This window comes from Staurois parvus, unplaced genomic scaffold (genome assembly GCF_062004578.1).
Source record: "Staurois parvus isolate SC_StPar_1 unplaced genomic scaffold, SC_StPar_1.0 ptg000706l, whole genome shotgun sequence".
Classification (NCBI taxonomy): domain Eukaryota; kingdom Metazoa; phylum Chordata; class Amphibia; order Anura; family Ranidae; genus Staurois; species Staurois parvus.
Genome location: NW_028318502.1, coordinates 3,499,798 through 3,518,020, shown reverse-complemented (window position 1 = coordinate 3,518,020; position 18,223 = coordinate 3,499,798). Strand labels below are relative to the sequence as shown.

General features: G+C 46.5%; 1 protein-coding gene across 3 annotated transcripts in view; it reads left to right on the top strand.

Annotated features, from left to right (window-relative positions):
* Positions 1–4,479, top strand: part of LOC149445876 (phospholipid-transporting ATPase ID-like) — a 188,395-nt gene extending 183,916 nt beyond the window's left edge. For 2 of the 3 annotated variants that reach the window (XM_089653337.1, XM_089653338.1), the window contains 2 exons: positions 445–575; positions 2,758–4,479. In XM_089653337.1, the coding sequence (XP_089509463.1) occupies positions 445–575; positions 2,758–2,970 (344 nt within the window). In that variant the 3' untranslated portion in view covers positions 2,971–4,479. The remainder of the gene's footprint in view (positions 1–444; positions 576–2,757) is intronic. The other variant, XM_089653336.1, reaches the window with a different exon arrangement.
* Positions 4,480–18,223: the final 13,744 nt, after the last annotated feature.

Genomic DNA, 18,223 nt, shown 5'->3' with positions numbered 1-18,223 from the left:
AACGACAATTACAAGGGATGTTTTTCTGTGTTTTCTATGGTGTCCCGTTATCTGGGCTGTCAAACCGGGTGGAGGTTATCAAAGTGGTCACCTGATCGGAAGCCAGTACAACCAGCTCCTTGTCATTAATACAGATTGAGAGCTGTCTTTAACAACTCGGTCTATGTGCTGGGAGCGACTGTGACTGTGCAGTGAAAAGAGAAGAAGGAAACTGATGAGCTTATGTCTCTGTCACTCTGCTCTCTCCTCCTTTTGGTGTGCTCCTCTTTACACTCTGATTGTCTCCTTGTGCTGCTTCTCCCTCTCCCAGTATTTACACTGCTGTACAGGGATTGTAAAAGGCTGATACCAAGCCAAATTCTAATTTAATGATGTAGATGACATATATTTAGATTGGGGCTATTGTATATCCTTTGGAATTTGATGTGTTTGTGTTTGTCTCAGGGACAGCACGGAATTCTTTGAACCAGCCCAGCATTTGGCTCACCGTTTTCCTGGTCGTCGTCCTCTGTGTCCTGCCTGTGGTGGCCTACAGGTTCCTGAGGTCGCTGCTAAAACCCACTTTCAGTGACAGGGTGAGACCATGTCTCTATTGTGGAGATAATGTAAATGCAAAGAATAACTCTACCCAGATGTTTTGACTAGAGAAGGGGAAGGGCAGAGATGTAAACCACTTGAACTTCCTTCAAAATCACATTTGTTCTGGGCTGCCTCCTCCTATCTTTCACTTTCAGTCTGCTGCACTGTGTACTCCATATCAAATAACCTTTTTTATAAGTCACCGAAGAGGTATGAGGCACTGTTTGTAATCAAGATATGAAGTATGATCTGCAATACAGAGGGATGGGACAGTGTGTTTAATATAAAGCAATGGGATACTGTGTGTAATAAGGAGGGATGGGGCATTATAAGTAATAGAGAGGGATATGGCACTGTATATATTAGAGAGGGATGAGGCACTGTTAGTAATAGAGATGGGTGAGACACTGTATATATTAGAGAAAGATGAGGCACTGTTAATAACATAAATTAAGGTGGAAGTGTTTCTATTAGAAAGAGATGAGGCAATGTTAATAATAGAGGTGGATGGGACACTGCATATATTAGAGAGGGATGAGGCACTGTGTGCATTAGAGAGGGATGAGCCATTGTGTACATTAGAGAGGGATGAGGCATTGTGTGCATTAGAGAGGGATGAGGCATTGTGTGCATTAGAGACGGATGAGGCACTGCGTGTATTAGAGAGGGATGAGGCACTGTGTGTATGAGAGAGGGGTGAGGCATTATGTGCATTAGAGAGGGATGAGGCACTGTGTGTATTAGAGAGGGGTGAGTCATTATGTGCATTAGAGAGGGATGAGGCATTATGTGCATTAGAGAGGGATGAGGCACTGTATGCATTAGAGAGGGATGGGGCACTGTGTGTATTAGAGAGGGATGAGGCGCTGTGTGTATTAGAAAGGAATGAGGCAGTCTGTGCATTAGAGAGGGATGGGGCACTGTGTACATTACAGAGGGATGAGGCACTATGTGTATTAAAGAGGGATGAGGCATTGTATGTATTAGAAGAATGAGGTACTGTGTGTACTAAAGAAGGATAAGACACAGAGGTGGATGAGGCAATGTGTGTGTTTGAGAAGGATGTGGCACTGCCTGTATTAAAGGTGGATGAGGCACTGTGTGTATGAAAGAGGGATGAGACATTGTGTGTATTAGAGAGGGATAGGGCACTGTGTGTATGAGAGAGGGACGAGACACTGTGTATATGAGAGGGATGAGACACTGTGCATGAGAGGGACGAGACACTGTGTATGTGAGAGGGACGAGACACTGTGTATATGAGAGGGATGTGACACTGTGCATATGAGAGGGACGAGACACTGTGTATATGAGAGGGATGAGACACTGTGCATATGAGAGGGACGAGACACTGTGTATATGAGAGGGATGAGACACTGTGTATATATGAAGGACAAGACACTATGTGTATTAGAGAGGGATAGGGCACTATGTGTATAAGAGAGGGACGAGACACTGTGTATATATGAGGGAAGAGACATTGTGTGTATTAGAGAGAGGGATAGGGCACTGTATGCATATGAGAGGGATGAGACACTGTGTATATAAGAGGGATGAGGCTCTGTATGTATTAGAGGAATGAGGTACTGTGTGTACTAAAGAAGGATAAGACACAGAGGTGGATGAGGCCATGTGTGTATTTGAAAGGAATTAGGCAACATGGGAATTAGAGAGTGGATAAGGGAAAGACACAGAGATGGATGCGGCACTGTATGTATTAGAGAAGGATGTGGCACTGCCTGTATTAGAGGTGGATGAGGCACTGTGTGTATGAAAGAGGGATGAGACATTGTGTGTATTAAAGAGGGATAGGGCACTGTGTGTATGAGAGAGGGACAAGACACTATGTATATGAGAGGGACAAGACACTGTATTTGAGAGGGATGAGGAATTGTGTGTATTAGAGAGGGATGAGGAAGTGAGGGTAAGTCTTTCAATGGGGACACCTATATGAGAGGGGATTCCTCTCTATTTAGGGAGCTCTTCTCTCACTTCCTGTTGCATTTTCAGGACAGGAAGTGAAGAGAAATCTCACCCAAGGGTGCACAGATGGCAAAAGTAAGGATTATTAGCCCTTCCCTACTCTATCCAAAATGCGATCGCTGTATAAATTAAATAACAGTCTGTAAGTGTGTATCCAAAGGTAGTGAAGTAACGAACCTTCTGCGTGTTTTTTAGGTTCAGAAAAAAATCAGAGAGGCGAAGAAGCGGCCCGCCCCTCCCCCTCGCCGCGCACGGATCCGTCGCACCAGCTCCCGCCGTTCCGGCTACGCCTTCTCCCACCAACAGGGATACGGAGACCTCATCACCTCAGGCAGGAACATTCGTCCCAGGATGCATTTCCACCAGACAGGAAAGTTTTCCCCGAACGAGAGGAACCGTAACTACTAGCGAGGAGGAGGAACCGCGAGGTGAGGAGCCGGCCGGGACAGTGAACGGCACATCGCCCCCCCCCCCCAATGGACAACTAAGACACAGATTATGGACAGTTTCTGCCATGTCTGAGATTCCTGTTGCTGGAAGGGTTTGGATGCACAGCCATATTTACTCATGGCCACCTGCGTGGCAGCCATCTTGGATACAGAACTGTTTTTTTTCTTTTTTTTGACGGTCGGTTTTTTAACTTAAAGGAACACTACATCGCCAAAGAAAACCGAGGTCTATTTTTGTCATTTTTGGTTATTTGAAAGTCAACTCTTGCACTTGGATACAGCCGCGGCCTTTTGGAAAACTGTGCTTTCCCCTAAAATTTAAGATGTTCCTATGGAAGCCCGGGGGGGAAACTCAGATTCCAAATGGGCGCCTCTTTATTCGTTTTATGTATTTTATAGCAATTATTTTAAAGTCTGTGTCCATCACGAAAGGCCTTAAGGGGTTTGGCATTTATTGGCCCCTCAACGTGACCTCATAACCTGTTAGGCCTTTCCCTTGTTCAGAAAGGATGCCAATTGCAATGCATGAGATCAGATGGCCACTAGAGGGTGCACTTAACTCACATCTACATGATTAAGAAAATGAGGCTCAGCCTACAGAAACTCCCTCGCTGCCTCTGATCATTTTTTGTAGGTTGACAAGCGACGTGATTGTATTTAGCAGTGAAATGGGACGAGTTGGTGGGATGTCTTTAGCGAGGACTGGGCCCAAATGTGGTGCTGACTTCCATCCGAGTGAAGCTGTCACAGTCTCTTGTGTATGGCCTCACCTTACCGTCATTTTAGAGGCCGTGCAAATTGCAGGAAAAGAGAACCAGTTTTGGCTGCTCTTTTCAAAATTCAGTTTTATATTAATTCATTATTAATTTCTATAATTTTGCATGTTTACTTATGAAAAACGTTATCGTTGCCCCTCCCCCCCAGATTTTATGTTCCTTACTTCAGTGGAGTGTCAGGTTGTCGGAGATCACTTGAGTCTGCCAGTTGCTGCCTTGTTGTCTGATTGGCATGTGAGGCATGTCTCCCAGCTCCTGAGATTGCACGGCGGCGTCCCATAACAGTGCCCTGTAGTTGTCTGGGTTATGTGTCTCCGTTGCCTGCGATCTTGTGCAGTTGTGCTGGCTCCTCCCATTTACTGACATTGCTTACTCTCAGGCCCGGACTGGGACATAATATAGACCCGGGACTTTTGGACTGAGCAGCCCCGATCCCGGGGACCCTTTTCTCGGAGCTTAGTGGCGGAACGCCAGGGCCCGGTCGCAAGAGCATCCTTTGTAACCCTGGTAGTTCTACCACTCGTGTCAGTAGGTTTGTATTTTTATTTAAACTTTTTACAATTTTATTCATTTTTTAAGTTTTTTTTTTGTAGGAGAGAGAGAAAGAAGTAAGGAGGAGAAGAAGGAAGTAAGGAGGAGAAGAAGGAAGAAAGGAGGGAAAGAAGGAAGGAAGGAGGGAGAGGAGGAAGGAGGGAGGGAGAGGAGGAGGAAGGAGGGAGGTAGAGGAGGAAGGAGGGAGGGAGAGGAGGAAGGAGGGGGGGGGAGAGGAGGAGGAAGGAGGGAGAGGAGGAGGAGGAAGGGGGGAGAGGGGGGGAGAGGAGGAGGAAGGAGGGAGGGAGAGGAGGAAGGAGGGAGAGGAGGAAGGAGGGAGAGGAGAGGAGGAGGAAGGGGGGAGAGGAGGAGGAAGGGGGGGAGAGGAGGAGGAGGAAGGAGGGAGGGAGGGAGAGGAGGAAGGAAGGAGGGAGGGAGAGGAGGAAGGAAGGAGGGAGGGAGAGGAGGAAGGAGGGAGAGGAGGGAGAGGAGGGAGAGGAGGAAGGAGGAAGAGGAGGAAGAAGGGAGAGGAGGAAGGAAGGAAGGAGGGAGAGGAGGAAGGAAGGGGGGAGAGGAGGAAGGAAGGAAGGAAGGAAGGAGGGAGAGGAGGAAGAAAGGAAGGAGGGAGAGGAGGAAGGAAGAAAGGAAGGAGGGAGAGGAGGAAGGAAGAAAGGAAGGAGGGAGAGGAGGAAGGAAGAAAGGAAGGAAGGAGGGAGAGGAGGAAGGAAGGAAGGAAGGAGGGAAAGGAGGAAGGAAGGAAGGAGGGAGAGGAGGAAGGAAGGAAGGAAGGAGGGAGAGGAGGAAGGAAGGAAGGAGGGAGAGGAGGAAGGAAGGAGGGAGAGGAGGAAGGAAGGAAGGAGGGAGAGGAGGAAGGAAGGAAGGAGGGAGAGGAGGAAGGAAGGAAGGGAGGAAGGAGGGAGGGAGAGGAGGAAGGAGGGAGAGGAGGAAGGGGGGAAGGGAGAGGAGGAAGGAAGGAGGGAGGGGAGGAAGGAGGGAGAGAAGGAAAGAGGAAGGGAAAGAAGGATGGAGGGAAAGAAAGAAGGACGGAGGGAGAGAAGGAACACCCGTGTACATCCCGTACACCCCATACATCCTCTACACCCCGTACATCCCCTACATCATGTACACCCCATACACCCCCTACATCCCTTATACCCCCCTACATCTTGTACACCCTCTACAGCCTGTACATCCTGTACACCCCCTACATCCCGTACACCCCCTACATCCAGTACATCCCGTGCACTCCCTACATCCCGTACACCCCCTACATCCCTGTACACCTCCTGCATCCCGTACATCCCCTACATTCTGAACACCCCCTACATCCCGTACACCCCCTACATCTTGTACACCCTCTACATCCCATACATCTTGTGCACCTCCTTCATCCTTTACATCCCCTACATCCTGTACATCCCATACATCCACTACACCCCATACATCCCGTACACCCTCTACATCCCGTACACCCCCTACATCCCATACATCCTGTACACCCCCTACATCCTATACATCCCGTACACCCCCTACATCCCATACATCCCGTACACCCCCTACATCCCGTACACCCCCTACATCCTGTACATCCCGTACACCCCCTACATCCTGTACATCCCGTACACCCCCTACATCCCGTACATCCCGTACACCCCCTACATCCCGTACATCCCCTACATTCTATACATCCCGTACACCCCCTGATGCAATGCTTTACCTGCAAAAAAAAAATGAAATGTGCATTTATTATTTTTGTCTAAAAGGTGAACATATCCTTTAAGAACAAATGAAAGTTGGAAATGCTTTTCGAACAGCATTGATCCAGACATCGAATGTCCTGAGCATGTTCATACGAACGCTCGTTCAGTAATCTCCTAGTATAGGCCAGATACAGCATTGTTGCCATCATACAATAAGGTGCAATCTGATTTTCATTTCACACAATTACAGCAACTGCAAATTGAGACGATAAAGATCGTTGCTATTGGCATCAAATTACCAAGTTCTTGTATGTTATGTCAGCTTTCTGGACCTTTTCCTCATAAAATGCGTGTTGCCTGGCTGTCTGAGCTGATCCCCCCTTTCAGCATTTTCCAGTCTTGAAACGCGTGAGAACTCTGGAGCCCATGGCTTCACCGGCTGCATACTCCAAATGTCTTGACAGCAGAGGCAGCCAGGCAAGTAGCATTTTGAAAAGATTGTCAGCAATGGCAGTGGAGATTTCTCCAGATTTTACAAAAAAGTCATCGTACTCCTCCCATTCCTCAGGATATTGTGACCCACGGGAGGAGACTCGTCTGAGGATCCACATAACCAGGTCCCTTCATCATATCCTGATCCTTTATATCTGGGGTCTGTAAACGTCTCCGCGCCGGGGCCACATCTTCTATTGTACAAACATTGGCAGACCAAAAAATCTCCATCAGAGTCCCCCTTATATCAGGGTCCCAATTAGAGTCGCCTGTTAAATCAGGGTTCCCATCAGAGTCCCCCTTATATTAGGGTCCCCATCAGAGTCCCTCTTACATCAGGTTCCCCAACAGAGTACCCCTTATGTCAGGTTCCCTGACAGAGTCTCCTGTTAAAGAAGGGTCCCCCTTACATCAGCTGTCCCCATCACAGTCCTCCCTTACATCAGGTTCCCCATTAGAGTCACCTGTTAAATCAGGGTCCCCATCAGAGTCCCCCTTATATCAGGTTCCCTGACAGAGTCTCCTGTTAAATCAGGGTCCCCCTCATATCAGCTTCCCCATCAGAGTCCCCCCTTACATCAGCTTCCCCATCAGAGTCCCCCCTTACTTCAGGGTCCCCATCAGAGTCCCCCATATATCAGGTTCCCTGACAGAGTCTCCTGTTAAATCAGGGTCCCCCTTATATCAGGTTCCCCTTTAGAGTCCCCCCTTACATTAGGTTCCCCATCAGAGTCCCCTGTTAAATCAGGGTCCCCATCAGAGTCCCCCCCCTTACATCAGGGTCCCATCAGAGTCCCCCTAACATCAGCCTCCCTATACATCAGGTCCCCACAGAGTCTCCTGTTAAATCAGGGTCACCATCAGAGTCCCCCCTTACATCAGGGTCACCATCAAAGTCAACCTAACATCAGCCCCCCGCCATATATCAGGTCCTCATCAGATTTCCCCTTATATCAGGTTCCCTGTCAGAGTCTCCTGGTTAATCAGGGTCCCCATCAGTCCCTAACATTAGCCCCCCCCCCCATTATACATCAGGTCCTCACAGAGTCTACTGTTAAATCAGGGTCCCCATCAGAATCCTTTCCTTACATTAGTTTCCCCATCAGAATCCTCCCTTACATCAGGGTCCCCATAAGAGTTCCCCTAACATCAGCCCCCCCACCATACTTAAGGTCCTCATCAGAGTCCTCCTTATATCAGCATCCCCATCAGAGTCCCCCCTATATCAAGTTTCAAATCAGAGCTCCTCCTAACTTCAGGTTCCCCATCAGAGTCCCCCTAACATCAGCCCCCCCATACATCAGGTCCCCATAAGAGTCCCCCTTACATCAGGGTCCCCATCAGAGTCCCCCCTATATCAAGTTTCAAATCAGAGATCCTCTTTTCTTCAGGTTCCCCATCAAAGCCCCCTTAACATTAGCCCCCCAATACATTGGGCCCCCATCAGAGTCCCTCTCATATTAGGTTCCCCATTAGAGTTCCTTCTTACATCAGGGTTCCTATCAGAGTTCCCCCTTACATCAGGATCCCCATCAGAGTTCCCTTTATATCAGGTTCCCCATCAGGGTCTCTTGTCAAATCAGGTTCCCCATCAGAGTCTCCCCTTACATCAGGGTCCCCATCAGATTTTCTCCTTACATTATAGTCCCCCCTTACAGAAGGTTCTCCACCCCTATATTAGGGTCCCCATCAGAGTCCTTCCCCTCAGAAGTGACATTAAGGATACACCACTGACCCTGGCTGGGGGCCGGATGAAATCTTGTAGCGGGTCGGATGTGGCCCGTGGGCCGTAGTTTGGACACCCCTGATTTACATGTATGACATTTTCTATCATGAGACGTCTTACACCGTGATGGTTCTTTGATGGCCAACTCCAGGCAAGCCTTTTGATGCTTGGTTTGGGATCGCGTGCTGAGGGGTCCCGGTCTCCTGAGGTGTATGGTGAGGAAAGCGACAAACTCGTCTTAGTTCAAAGCACGGAATATTAATTTTACAAAGTCACTCTCAATTACAGGCGACACGTTTCCGGAGTTAGAAGGGTCCTTCTTCAGGGCAGGAATCCCATTTGTTCAGATGTTTTAGCTGGAACTTGGATCAGACCAAAGTGTTAACGTCACGGAACTCTCGCAGTCTGACCTGCACGGCCAATCAGGATCCATCATACGCAGTCCTTTTCTCATCCATTGCAGTGATTTTACAGCACCTTCTATCCCGGTGACCCCCTCTCACACACGGACACACAGGGTGTCACTGAGGCAGAGTAAAGGGTAATCTACTCCATAGGGACATAGAAAAGAAATAAAACTTGACCCTTCCAGAAAAAAAAAAGCTTTTAGTAAAAACAAAAATGTGCAAACTTGGAACCTGAATTGGGCAAACATGGTCACTGCCAGGAATAATGATTGCCCTTTAAAGTGTTCCCTACAGCCCGTCCCCCGCGGGTCTATGGCTGCCCAGGGCGGTCCAGAAACCTTCTCATCTTTCCTGTGTGTAGATACATTGCACTAAAAAATGAGACACTTGAAGTTAGGAACGCACAGAAAAATTCCGCCCGAAGTGCCAAAGAGTACCTGCCACCTCCATCCAGCAGTGGGCGCCATTTTGGAGGATACATCCGCATTTTCCATATTTATTAGACACAGAGTACCTCGTGGGAGGGCCTTTGAACAATGGCAGTGGGGAGCTGTGACCAATCAGAAATGAGTTTTCACGTTAAGCCACTTAATGATGAATTCCAGCTGGTGGGCATGAGCTACGTCCTCTCGCTCTTCTGGTCTGGAAGCAGCACTGCGTGGCTCTTTATCAACCAATCAGCTTCAGCCATTCATGCTGTTAGGGAAAGCTAGAAAGGGAGAAGCTGATTGGCCACTAAGGAGCAAGTCAGCTTCCTATATGGGATCCCCTGCTAGTCAATCCCCTCCTATGAGTCTTGCTGACATATAATGACCAAGGGCAGTCCATCTTCATTCACTAGCCCCTCCCACAAAATGGCAGCCATTGCTGTATGCAGCCGACAGGGAATTTTATATCAGTTTTATGAAATGTGTTGTAATTTTTGTATTATGATAAGAAACTGAAATCTAACTGTCACGTATTGTATCTGTTTCCTGTTTTTGTAACTAATGTACAATACAAATATATTTTCACGGATGAATAAAAGATGGTTTTAAAGCGTCGTCATTGATTGTCATCGCCGTTCAATAAAGCTGGGCTCCTGGATCAGAATACATTGTGTAAATACAACGGGTATCTGGAATCTAATACTGGGATCTAGTTACAGAACATTCGTTGGACGAATGCCACAAACATTCACCCAGCCTGCACAAATTTTCCCCATCTAGTGGCCAAAATGTGGTATTTCTCCTGATTGAAGTAATTTATAAAAAACTACCACATTCTGGCCACTAGATGGGGCTGAGGATTATATGAAAGTAAATGTATTAGAGAAAATACAGGAAAAGTTCGTGCTGGATGGACGAACGCTTGTGATGTATGGCCAATTATTTTTGTCTTTTATAAATAGACCGCTTGGTGTGCTTTGTGCACGTCTTCCTGATCTGTGCAGTAATTCAGCCTCTGTGCAGGACCTTCCTGTATTAAAGACCATTCACTGCTGCTCTCTGGTCCTGTCTCCGCCCCCTTCTGTAGTTTTTTTCGAAGGGTGGAGCCTGCTGGGTCCCTCCCACAGGCAGCAGTCCAGGGCAGGCTGAGAAACTAGCAGCAGAGATGATGTCCCGGGTGACAGGCATTACATCATTATTGGATACATTACATCTAATAGGACCACTATAGAGCCACATCTGTAATGTATGGAGTATAGAGCCACATCTGTAATGTATGGAGTATAGAGCCACATCTGTACTGTATACACTATAGAGCCACATCTGTAATGTATGGAGTATAGAGCCACATCTGTAATGTATGGAGTATAGAGCCACATCTGTAGGGTATGCAACATAGAGACACATCTGTAATGTATGGAGTATAGAGCCACATCTGTAATGTATGGAGTATAGAGACACATCTGTAATGTATGGAGTATAGAGCCACATCTGTAATATATGGTGTATAGAGACACATCTGTAATGTATGGAGTATAGAGCCACATCTGTACTGTATACACTATAGAGCCACATCTGTAATGTATGGAGTATAGAGCCACAGCTGTAATGTATGGAGTATAGAGCCACATCTGTAGGGTATGCAACATAGAGACACATCTGTAATGTATGGAGTATAGAGCCACATCTGTAATGTATGGAGTATAGAGACACATCTGTAATATATGGTGTATAGAGACACATCTGTAATATATGGAGTATAGAGCCACATCTGTAATATATGGAGTATAGAGCCACATCTGTAATATATGGAGTATAGAGCCACATCTGTAATGTATGGTGTATAGAGCCACATCTGTAATGTATACACTATAGAGCCACATCTGTAGGGTATGCAACATAGAGACACATCTGTAATGTATGGAGTATAGAGCCACATCTGTAATGTATGGAGTATAGAGACACATCTGTAATATATGGAATATAGAGCCACATCTGTAATGTATGGTGTATAGAGCCACATCTGTAATGTATACACCATAGAGTCACATCTGTAATGTATGGAGCATAGAGACACATCTGTAATGTATACACTATAGAGCCACATCTGTAATGTATGGAGTATAGAGACACATCTGTAATGTATGGAGTATAGAGACACATCTGTAATGTATGGAGTATAGAGACACATCTGTAATGTATGGTGTATAGAGACACATCTGTAATGTATGGAGTATAGAGACACATCTGTAATGTATGGAGTATAGAGACACATCTGTAATGTATGGAGTATAGAGACACATCTGTAATGTATGGAGTATAGAGACACATCTGTAATGTATGGAGTATAGAGACACATCTGTAATGTATGGAGTATAGAGACACATCTGTAATGTATACACTATAGAGCCACAAGGACTCCATATAGCTCTCTCATACATTTTGCAAGGCTACAATTGTCCAGCAGGGGTCAGCAGGGCACCCTCCAGGCGTACTCATAGCAGTGGAATCCCCTAAAGAAGGGTGTCTGTTCTGAGCATGTGCAGACGTATATAAAGTGGACCTGTCTGTCATTTATAGTTCTGCATGACTCCATCCCTGACCTGTCACAATATGCAGCAGCAACACAATTTTTTAGAAAAGCTCCACCTTTTATCAACCAGCCATCACTGAGCTCCAGGCAGTGCCTTTGCCTAGGCTGAGGGGATGTCATCAGTCTGCAGCAGGCAGGGGAAGCATTTCTTCAGTCCACGCTCCACCCCAGTGATCACACTGTACATTGTAACTTTGCAGCAAGACACAAGGTGAGAGGCAGGGGCTGATCTGTGTCGAACATTTGTGAACACAGCCAAAAACTTTACATGATTGTGTCATCTCAGAGCTGACATTTCAGTGAAAGAAGTAGAAGTTGCCACTGGATGATGCCTGAACAAAGATGGCGCTGTCCTTCTGGAGTGAAACACAGGTGAAAGCATTGTTAGGGGGAGTGTGGTGAGAAGTAAATACCTGGAAGTGTTACACTGAGACATCACAGAGCATGCTGCACTATACTAAAGTGCTATTTACTGGAGAGTGCAAAATCTGGGTGCAGTTCTGCATAGAATCCTATTCTATTCCTTTCTATTCTAATCTATTTTTGTATTCTATTCTATTCAAGTCTTTTCTATACTATTCTATTCTATTTTGTATTTTCTATTTTATTTTATTCTATTATTTTATTTTCTATTCTGTTTTACTCTTTTCCTTTTTGTATTATTCTATTCTGTTTTATTCTATTTTGTTCAAAATTTTCAGAAGATGGATATATGCTTTTTATTTAATTCTTTTCTATTCCAATCTGTTCTCTTTTTTTCTATTCTATTCTTTTCTATTACTAAAACTGGGGAGTGCAAATCTGGTGCAGCTCTGCATAGAAATGTATTCTTTTCTATTCTATTTTCTATTCTATTATTTTCTATTCTAGTCTATTCTTTTCTATACTATTCTTTTTAATTTCTATTATATTTACTATTTCTATTCTTTTATTTTCTATTTTATTTTATTCTCTTATTTTATATTCTATTCTGTTTCACTCTATTCTTTTCTGTTTTATTCTATTCTAATCTATTCTATTTTTTCTATTCTATTCTTTTCTATTATTAAAACTGGAGAGTGCAAAATCTGGTGCAGCTCTGCATAGAGACCTATTTTTCCCTATTTTCTCTATTTTTATTTCTATTCTATTCTATTCCTTTATTATTTCTTCTATTTTATTTTAGTCTTTTACTTTCTATTCTATTATGCTCTGTTTATACTCTATCCTATTCTTTTCGAAGTTTGAATTTCAGAAGACGGCTATACACGTCGCGGTTTATTTACTAAAGCTGGAGAGTGTGAAATCAGGCTCACTTCTGCACAGAAACCAATCGGCTTCCATGTATTATTGTGAACGCTTCATTGAACAAGCTGAAGCTAGGATCTGATTGGCTGTCATGCACAGCTGTACCAGATTCTGAGTGCTCCAGTTTTAGTAAATCTCCCCCATATATCTGATGATAGGCCCACTGTATTGACACTCTCATGAGGACAATTGATGCAAAGAGTGGCTCTATTAGGGACACTGATGTAAGGGGGCACTCTGATGGGGACAGCTAATGAACCCCCAGCTTTGCTGATCCCTCACTCAGTAGTAACCCCAGCTCTGCTGATCGCCCGCTCAGTAGTAGCCCTCAGCTCTGCTGATAGTCTGCTCAGTAGTAGCCCTCAGCTCTGCTGATCGCCCGCTCAGTAGTAACCCCAAGCTGAGCTGATCCCTCACACAGTAGTAACCCCCAGCTCTGCTGATCCCCTGCTCAGTAGTAACCCCAGCTCTGCTGATCCCCCACTCAGTAGTAACCCCCAGCTCTGCTGATCGCCCGCTCAGTAGTAGCCCTCAGCTCTGCTGATCGTCTGCTCAGTAGTAACCCTCAACTCTGCTGACCCCCCACTCAGTAGTAGCCCCCAACACTGATGATCCCCTGCTCAGTAGTAACCCTCAGCTCTGCTGATCCCCTACTCAGTAGTAATCCCCAGCTCTGCTGATCCCCCACTCAGTATTAACCCCCAGCTCTACTGATCGCCTGCTGAGTAGTAGCCCCCATCTCTGCTGATCCCCCGCTCAGTAGTAACCCCCAGCTCTGCTGATCCCCAGCTCAGTAGTAACCCCCAGCTCTGCTGATCCCCAGCTCAGTAGTAACCCCCAGCTCTGCTGATCCCCCCTCAGTAGTAACCTCCAGCCCTGCTGATCCCCTGCTCAGTATTTACCCTCAGCTCTTCTGATCCCCCACTCAGTAGTAACCTCAAGCTCAGCGGATCCCTCACATAGTAGTAACCCCCAGCTCTGCTGATCCCCTGCTCAGTAGTAACCCCCAGCTCTGCTGATCCCCCACTCAGTAGTAACCCTCAGCTCTGCTGATCGCTCGCTCAGTAGTAGCCCTCAGCTCTGCCGATCCCCTGCTCAGTAGTAACCCCCAGCTCCAGCTCTGCTGATCCCCCACTCAGTAGTAGCCCCAAGCTCTTCTGATCCCCCGCTCAGTAGTAACCTCAAGCTCTGCTGATCCCTCACACAGTAGTAGCCCCCAGCTCTGATGATCGCCCGCTCAGTAGTAACCCCCAGCTCTGCTGATCCCCCCACTCAGTAGTAACCCTCAGCTCTGCTGATCCTCCACTCAGTAGTAACCCCCAGCTCTGCTGATCCCTTACTCATTAGTAATTCCCAGCCCTGATGATCCCCTGCTCAGTAGTAACTCCCAGCTCTGCTGAACCCCAGCTCAGTAGTAACCCCCAGCTCTGCTGATCCCCAGCTCAGTAGTAACCTACAGCTCTGCTGATCCTCCACTCAGTAGTAACCCCCAGCTCTGATGATCCCCTGCTCAGTAGTAACCCCCAGCTCTGATGATCGTTTGCTCAGTAGTAACCCCCAACTCTGCTGATCCCCCACTCAGTAGTAGCCCCCAACACTGATGATCCCCTGCTCCGTAGTAACCCCCAGCTCTGCTGATCCCCTACTCAGTAGTAATCCCCAGCTCTGCTGATCCCCCACTCAGTATTAACCCCCAGCTCTGCTGATCGCCTGCTGAGTAGTAGCCCCCATCTCTGCTGATCCCCCGCTCAGTAGTAACCCCCAGCTCTGATGATCCCGCACTCAGTAGTAACCTCCAGCCCTGCTGATCCCCTGCTCAGTATTTACCCTCAGCTCTGATGATCCTTTGGTTTGCTGATCCTCTCCTCTGCGGTCCCCGCTCACCTCCTGCTCTATTGCTCCCACGCTGCACAACACATGTGACACTGTTAGTTTCTTCTGCTCTAGTCTGCCAGCTCTGCTGATCCTCTGCCGCTCAGTCCTCTCTCTCTGGTCCCCACTTACCTTCTGTTATATAATTCTCATGTTGCCCCATGTGTGACATCTGCTAGTTGCTTTGCTCCGGTCCGGTCCCCGCTCACCTTCCTGCTGCTCCTCGCTGCACTCCAGATGTGACGTCTGCACCAGAATATATACACATGAACCAGCGACTGCTGATGATGTCTTTCCTGTTCGCTTGTTGGTCTCCCAGTGCATCCTGGGATACCTCGTATCTGTAATACCGCCAAAACGAAGCAAAGCTAACATTCTGCGTTTACCCCAGGTTCACACCTAAGCGTTTTCTGCAGACGATTTCACATGATTTCCTATGGGACAGGTTCACATTTGCGCGTTTTCTGGAAAGGTTCAGGGACTTTTCTGAATGCAAAACATTGCAATTTTGGTTCTATAAGCTTCAATGGGAATGCTGCAGAAAAGCATGTATTGCGTTTTTGATGCGTTCTTGGTGTTTTTGATGTGTTTAGCATGTAAAATTGCCTAGAAACAAGAAAAATAATTTAAAAAAAAACACATCAAAAACACAATGCAAAACTCAAAGCAGAAACGCCTCAAACGCAACCTGCATAGGCGTGACCCTAGACTTACTGATATTTCAGTTGCTGTCCATAAACGGTGGCCGCCATTTTGGATTGTGCGCGCTCCCTGGGAGCGCGCAGCACCATGATCCTGTGCCCGCTGTGTCCGATCACTGCATGGGACCTCTGTGTGAGGTCCCGAGCATGTGATCACTGATTGGCCAATCAGTGATCACATGAATAGGAGTAAGCAAGATGTCACTTCCTGACATCATTGCCTACTACGTGTGAAACAGGGGCAAACTGACAACTCATGGGGCCCCCGGGCAATAGGGGATCATGGGGCCCCTGTGTCCTTGCCTAAACTCAAAAAACCCTATGAAAAAGGTACCAGGGGCATCTCATGGGGCCCCCTACTGACCCCAGGCCCTTGGGCAGTGCCTGAGTTTCCAAATGGTCAGTCCGCCCCTGGTGTGAAATCTGTGAATGATCACCGAGATCACATGGATCACAGGGCCATTCACAACAGCCTTGTACCATGTGACAAACTGTGACCAATCACAGCTCACTCAGTATTTCTCAATAGCTGCAAGAATGCAGCCAGAGAGAAGGAGAAATTATTGCTTTTACAGCCTATATGTGTGTAAAAGCAATCAGTGTAAAAAAAAAAAAAAAATCTTCATCCCCCCCCCCCACAAGTAGTACAGTGTCACCATGGTAGGGTGACAGTATGTAAATAAAAAAAACATAAATAATAATATAAAAAAAAAAATATAAAAAAATTATAATTTTTGGTTATAAACTAAATTGAGTTTTTTTTTTCACTAAAAAGATAACGGAATACATTTTGGCCAAGATTTATGATGAAATATTATTTATTTGGAAAATTTTATAAGAAAGCAATCAGTGTAAAAAAAAAAAAAATCTTCATCACTCTCCACAAGTAGTACAGTGTCACTATGGTGACCCTGTACTGCTAGGGTGACAGTATATAAAAAAAATAAAATAAATAAATAATAATAATATAAAAAAAATAAAAATGTAAAAAAACATTTTTTAGAAATTATAATTTTTGGTTATAAACTAATTTGGTTATTTTTTTTTTTACTAAAAAGATAACGGAACAAATTTTGGCCAAGATTTATGAAGAAAAATGTTTTATTTGCAAAATTTTACAAGAAAAACAGTTTTTTTCAAACTTTTTGGACTTTTTCATTTATATAGCACAAAAAAAAAATTCTAGGCGTGAATAAATACCACCAAAATAAAGTTTTATCTGTCTCAAAAAAATGCCAAAAATTCATTTGGGTACAGTGTTGCATGACCGCGCAATTGTCATTCAAAGTGTGACAGCGCTGAGAGCTGAAAATTGGCCTGGGCAGGAAGGGGGTGAAAGTGTCCGGACTGGAAGGGGGGGAAAGTGTCCGGACTGGAAGGGGGTGAAAGTGTCCGGACTGGAAGGGGGGGAAAGTGTCCGGACTGGAAGGGGGTGAAAGTGTCCGGACTGGAAGGGGGTGAAAGTGTCCGGACAGGAAGGGGGGGAAAGTGTCCGGACTGGAAGGGGGTGAAAGTGTCCGGACAGGAAGGGGGGGAAAGTGTCCGGACTGGAAGGGGGTGAAAGTGTCCGGACAGGAAGGGGGGAAAAGTGTCCGGACTGGAAGGGGGTGAAAGTGTCCGGACAGGAAGGGGGGGAAAGTGTCCGGACTGGAAGGGGGTGAAAGTGTCCGGACTGGAAGGGGGGGAAAGTGTCCGGACTGGAAGGGGGGGAAAGTGTCCGGACTGGAAGGGGGGGAAAGTGTCCGGACTGGAAGGGGGTGAAAGTGTCCGGACTGGAAGGGGGGGAAAGTGTCCGGACTGGAAGGGGGGGAAAGTGTCCGGACTGGAAGGGGGGGAAAGTGTCCGGACTGGAAGGGGGTGAAAGTGTCCGGACTGGAAGGGGGTAAAAGTGTCCGGACTGGAAGGGGGTGAAAGTGTCCGGACTGGAAGGGGGGGAAAGTGTCCGGACTGGAAGGGGGTAAAAGTGTCCGGACTGGAAGGAGTTAACATACACAACCGCAGCGGATCGCATGAACAAGGTGCGATTCTGATGCGGTGCAAAAAACGCTGAGAATTCCACACCGCATCAGTGTGAGCCAGAGCTCATTGTGCAAATAAAAAGATCAAGCTGAATAAATGCCTCTCAGAAGCTGCAGGCGCTGTAAGTGAGCTTTGTCATAGACCTCTATGGGGGCTTCGGAGACGCTTTGAAGCACCAAGAAAGTGACATCGTGTGAACAGGACTGTGGGCTTGACATTTTATTTAGTGACCGGGGCTTTCATTGGCTTACAGTGCTTAAAAAAGCGCGTCCAATGTTATAAGCAAGTGGAAATGAGTCATTACCCCCCCACCCCCCCGGTCACACCAGGTGCAACTTGCCATACGATTTTCCATGGCATGCAAGCATGAACCAGGGCTCATTGTGCAAATACTGCCATGCGAGTTGCACCCTATTGTCTGCAATTAAAGCGGTCATATCGGTTCGATTCTGATTTGGTCGGAGCCCCACCCCCATTTCTAAGTAGTACATGCACGACTTCAGGTGCGACTTGCATAGATGTGTAAGCAGATGTCTCGCAAGTCGCACCTCACGTTGGAGTGACATCCGAATTTTAAATCGTGCGACTTCACTAGCCTTTTCACTTGACTGCAGTCTCCGACACTTAGCAGAAACGCAGGCAGTGCGTTTTTGATGCTTTTTGCTTTTTATTTTTGCCAA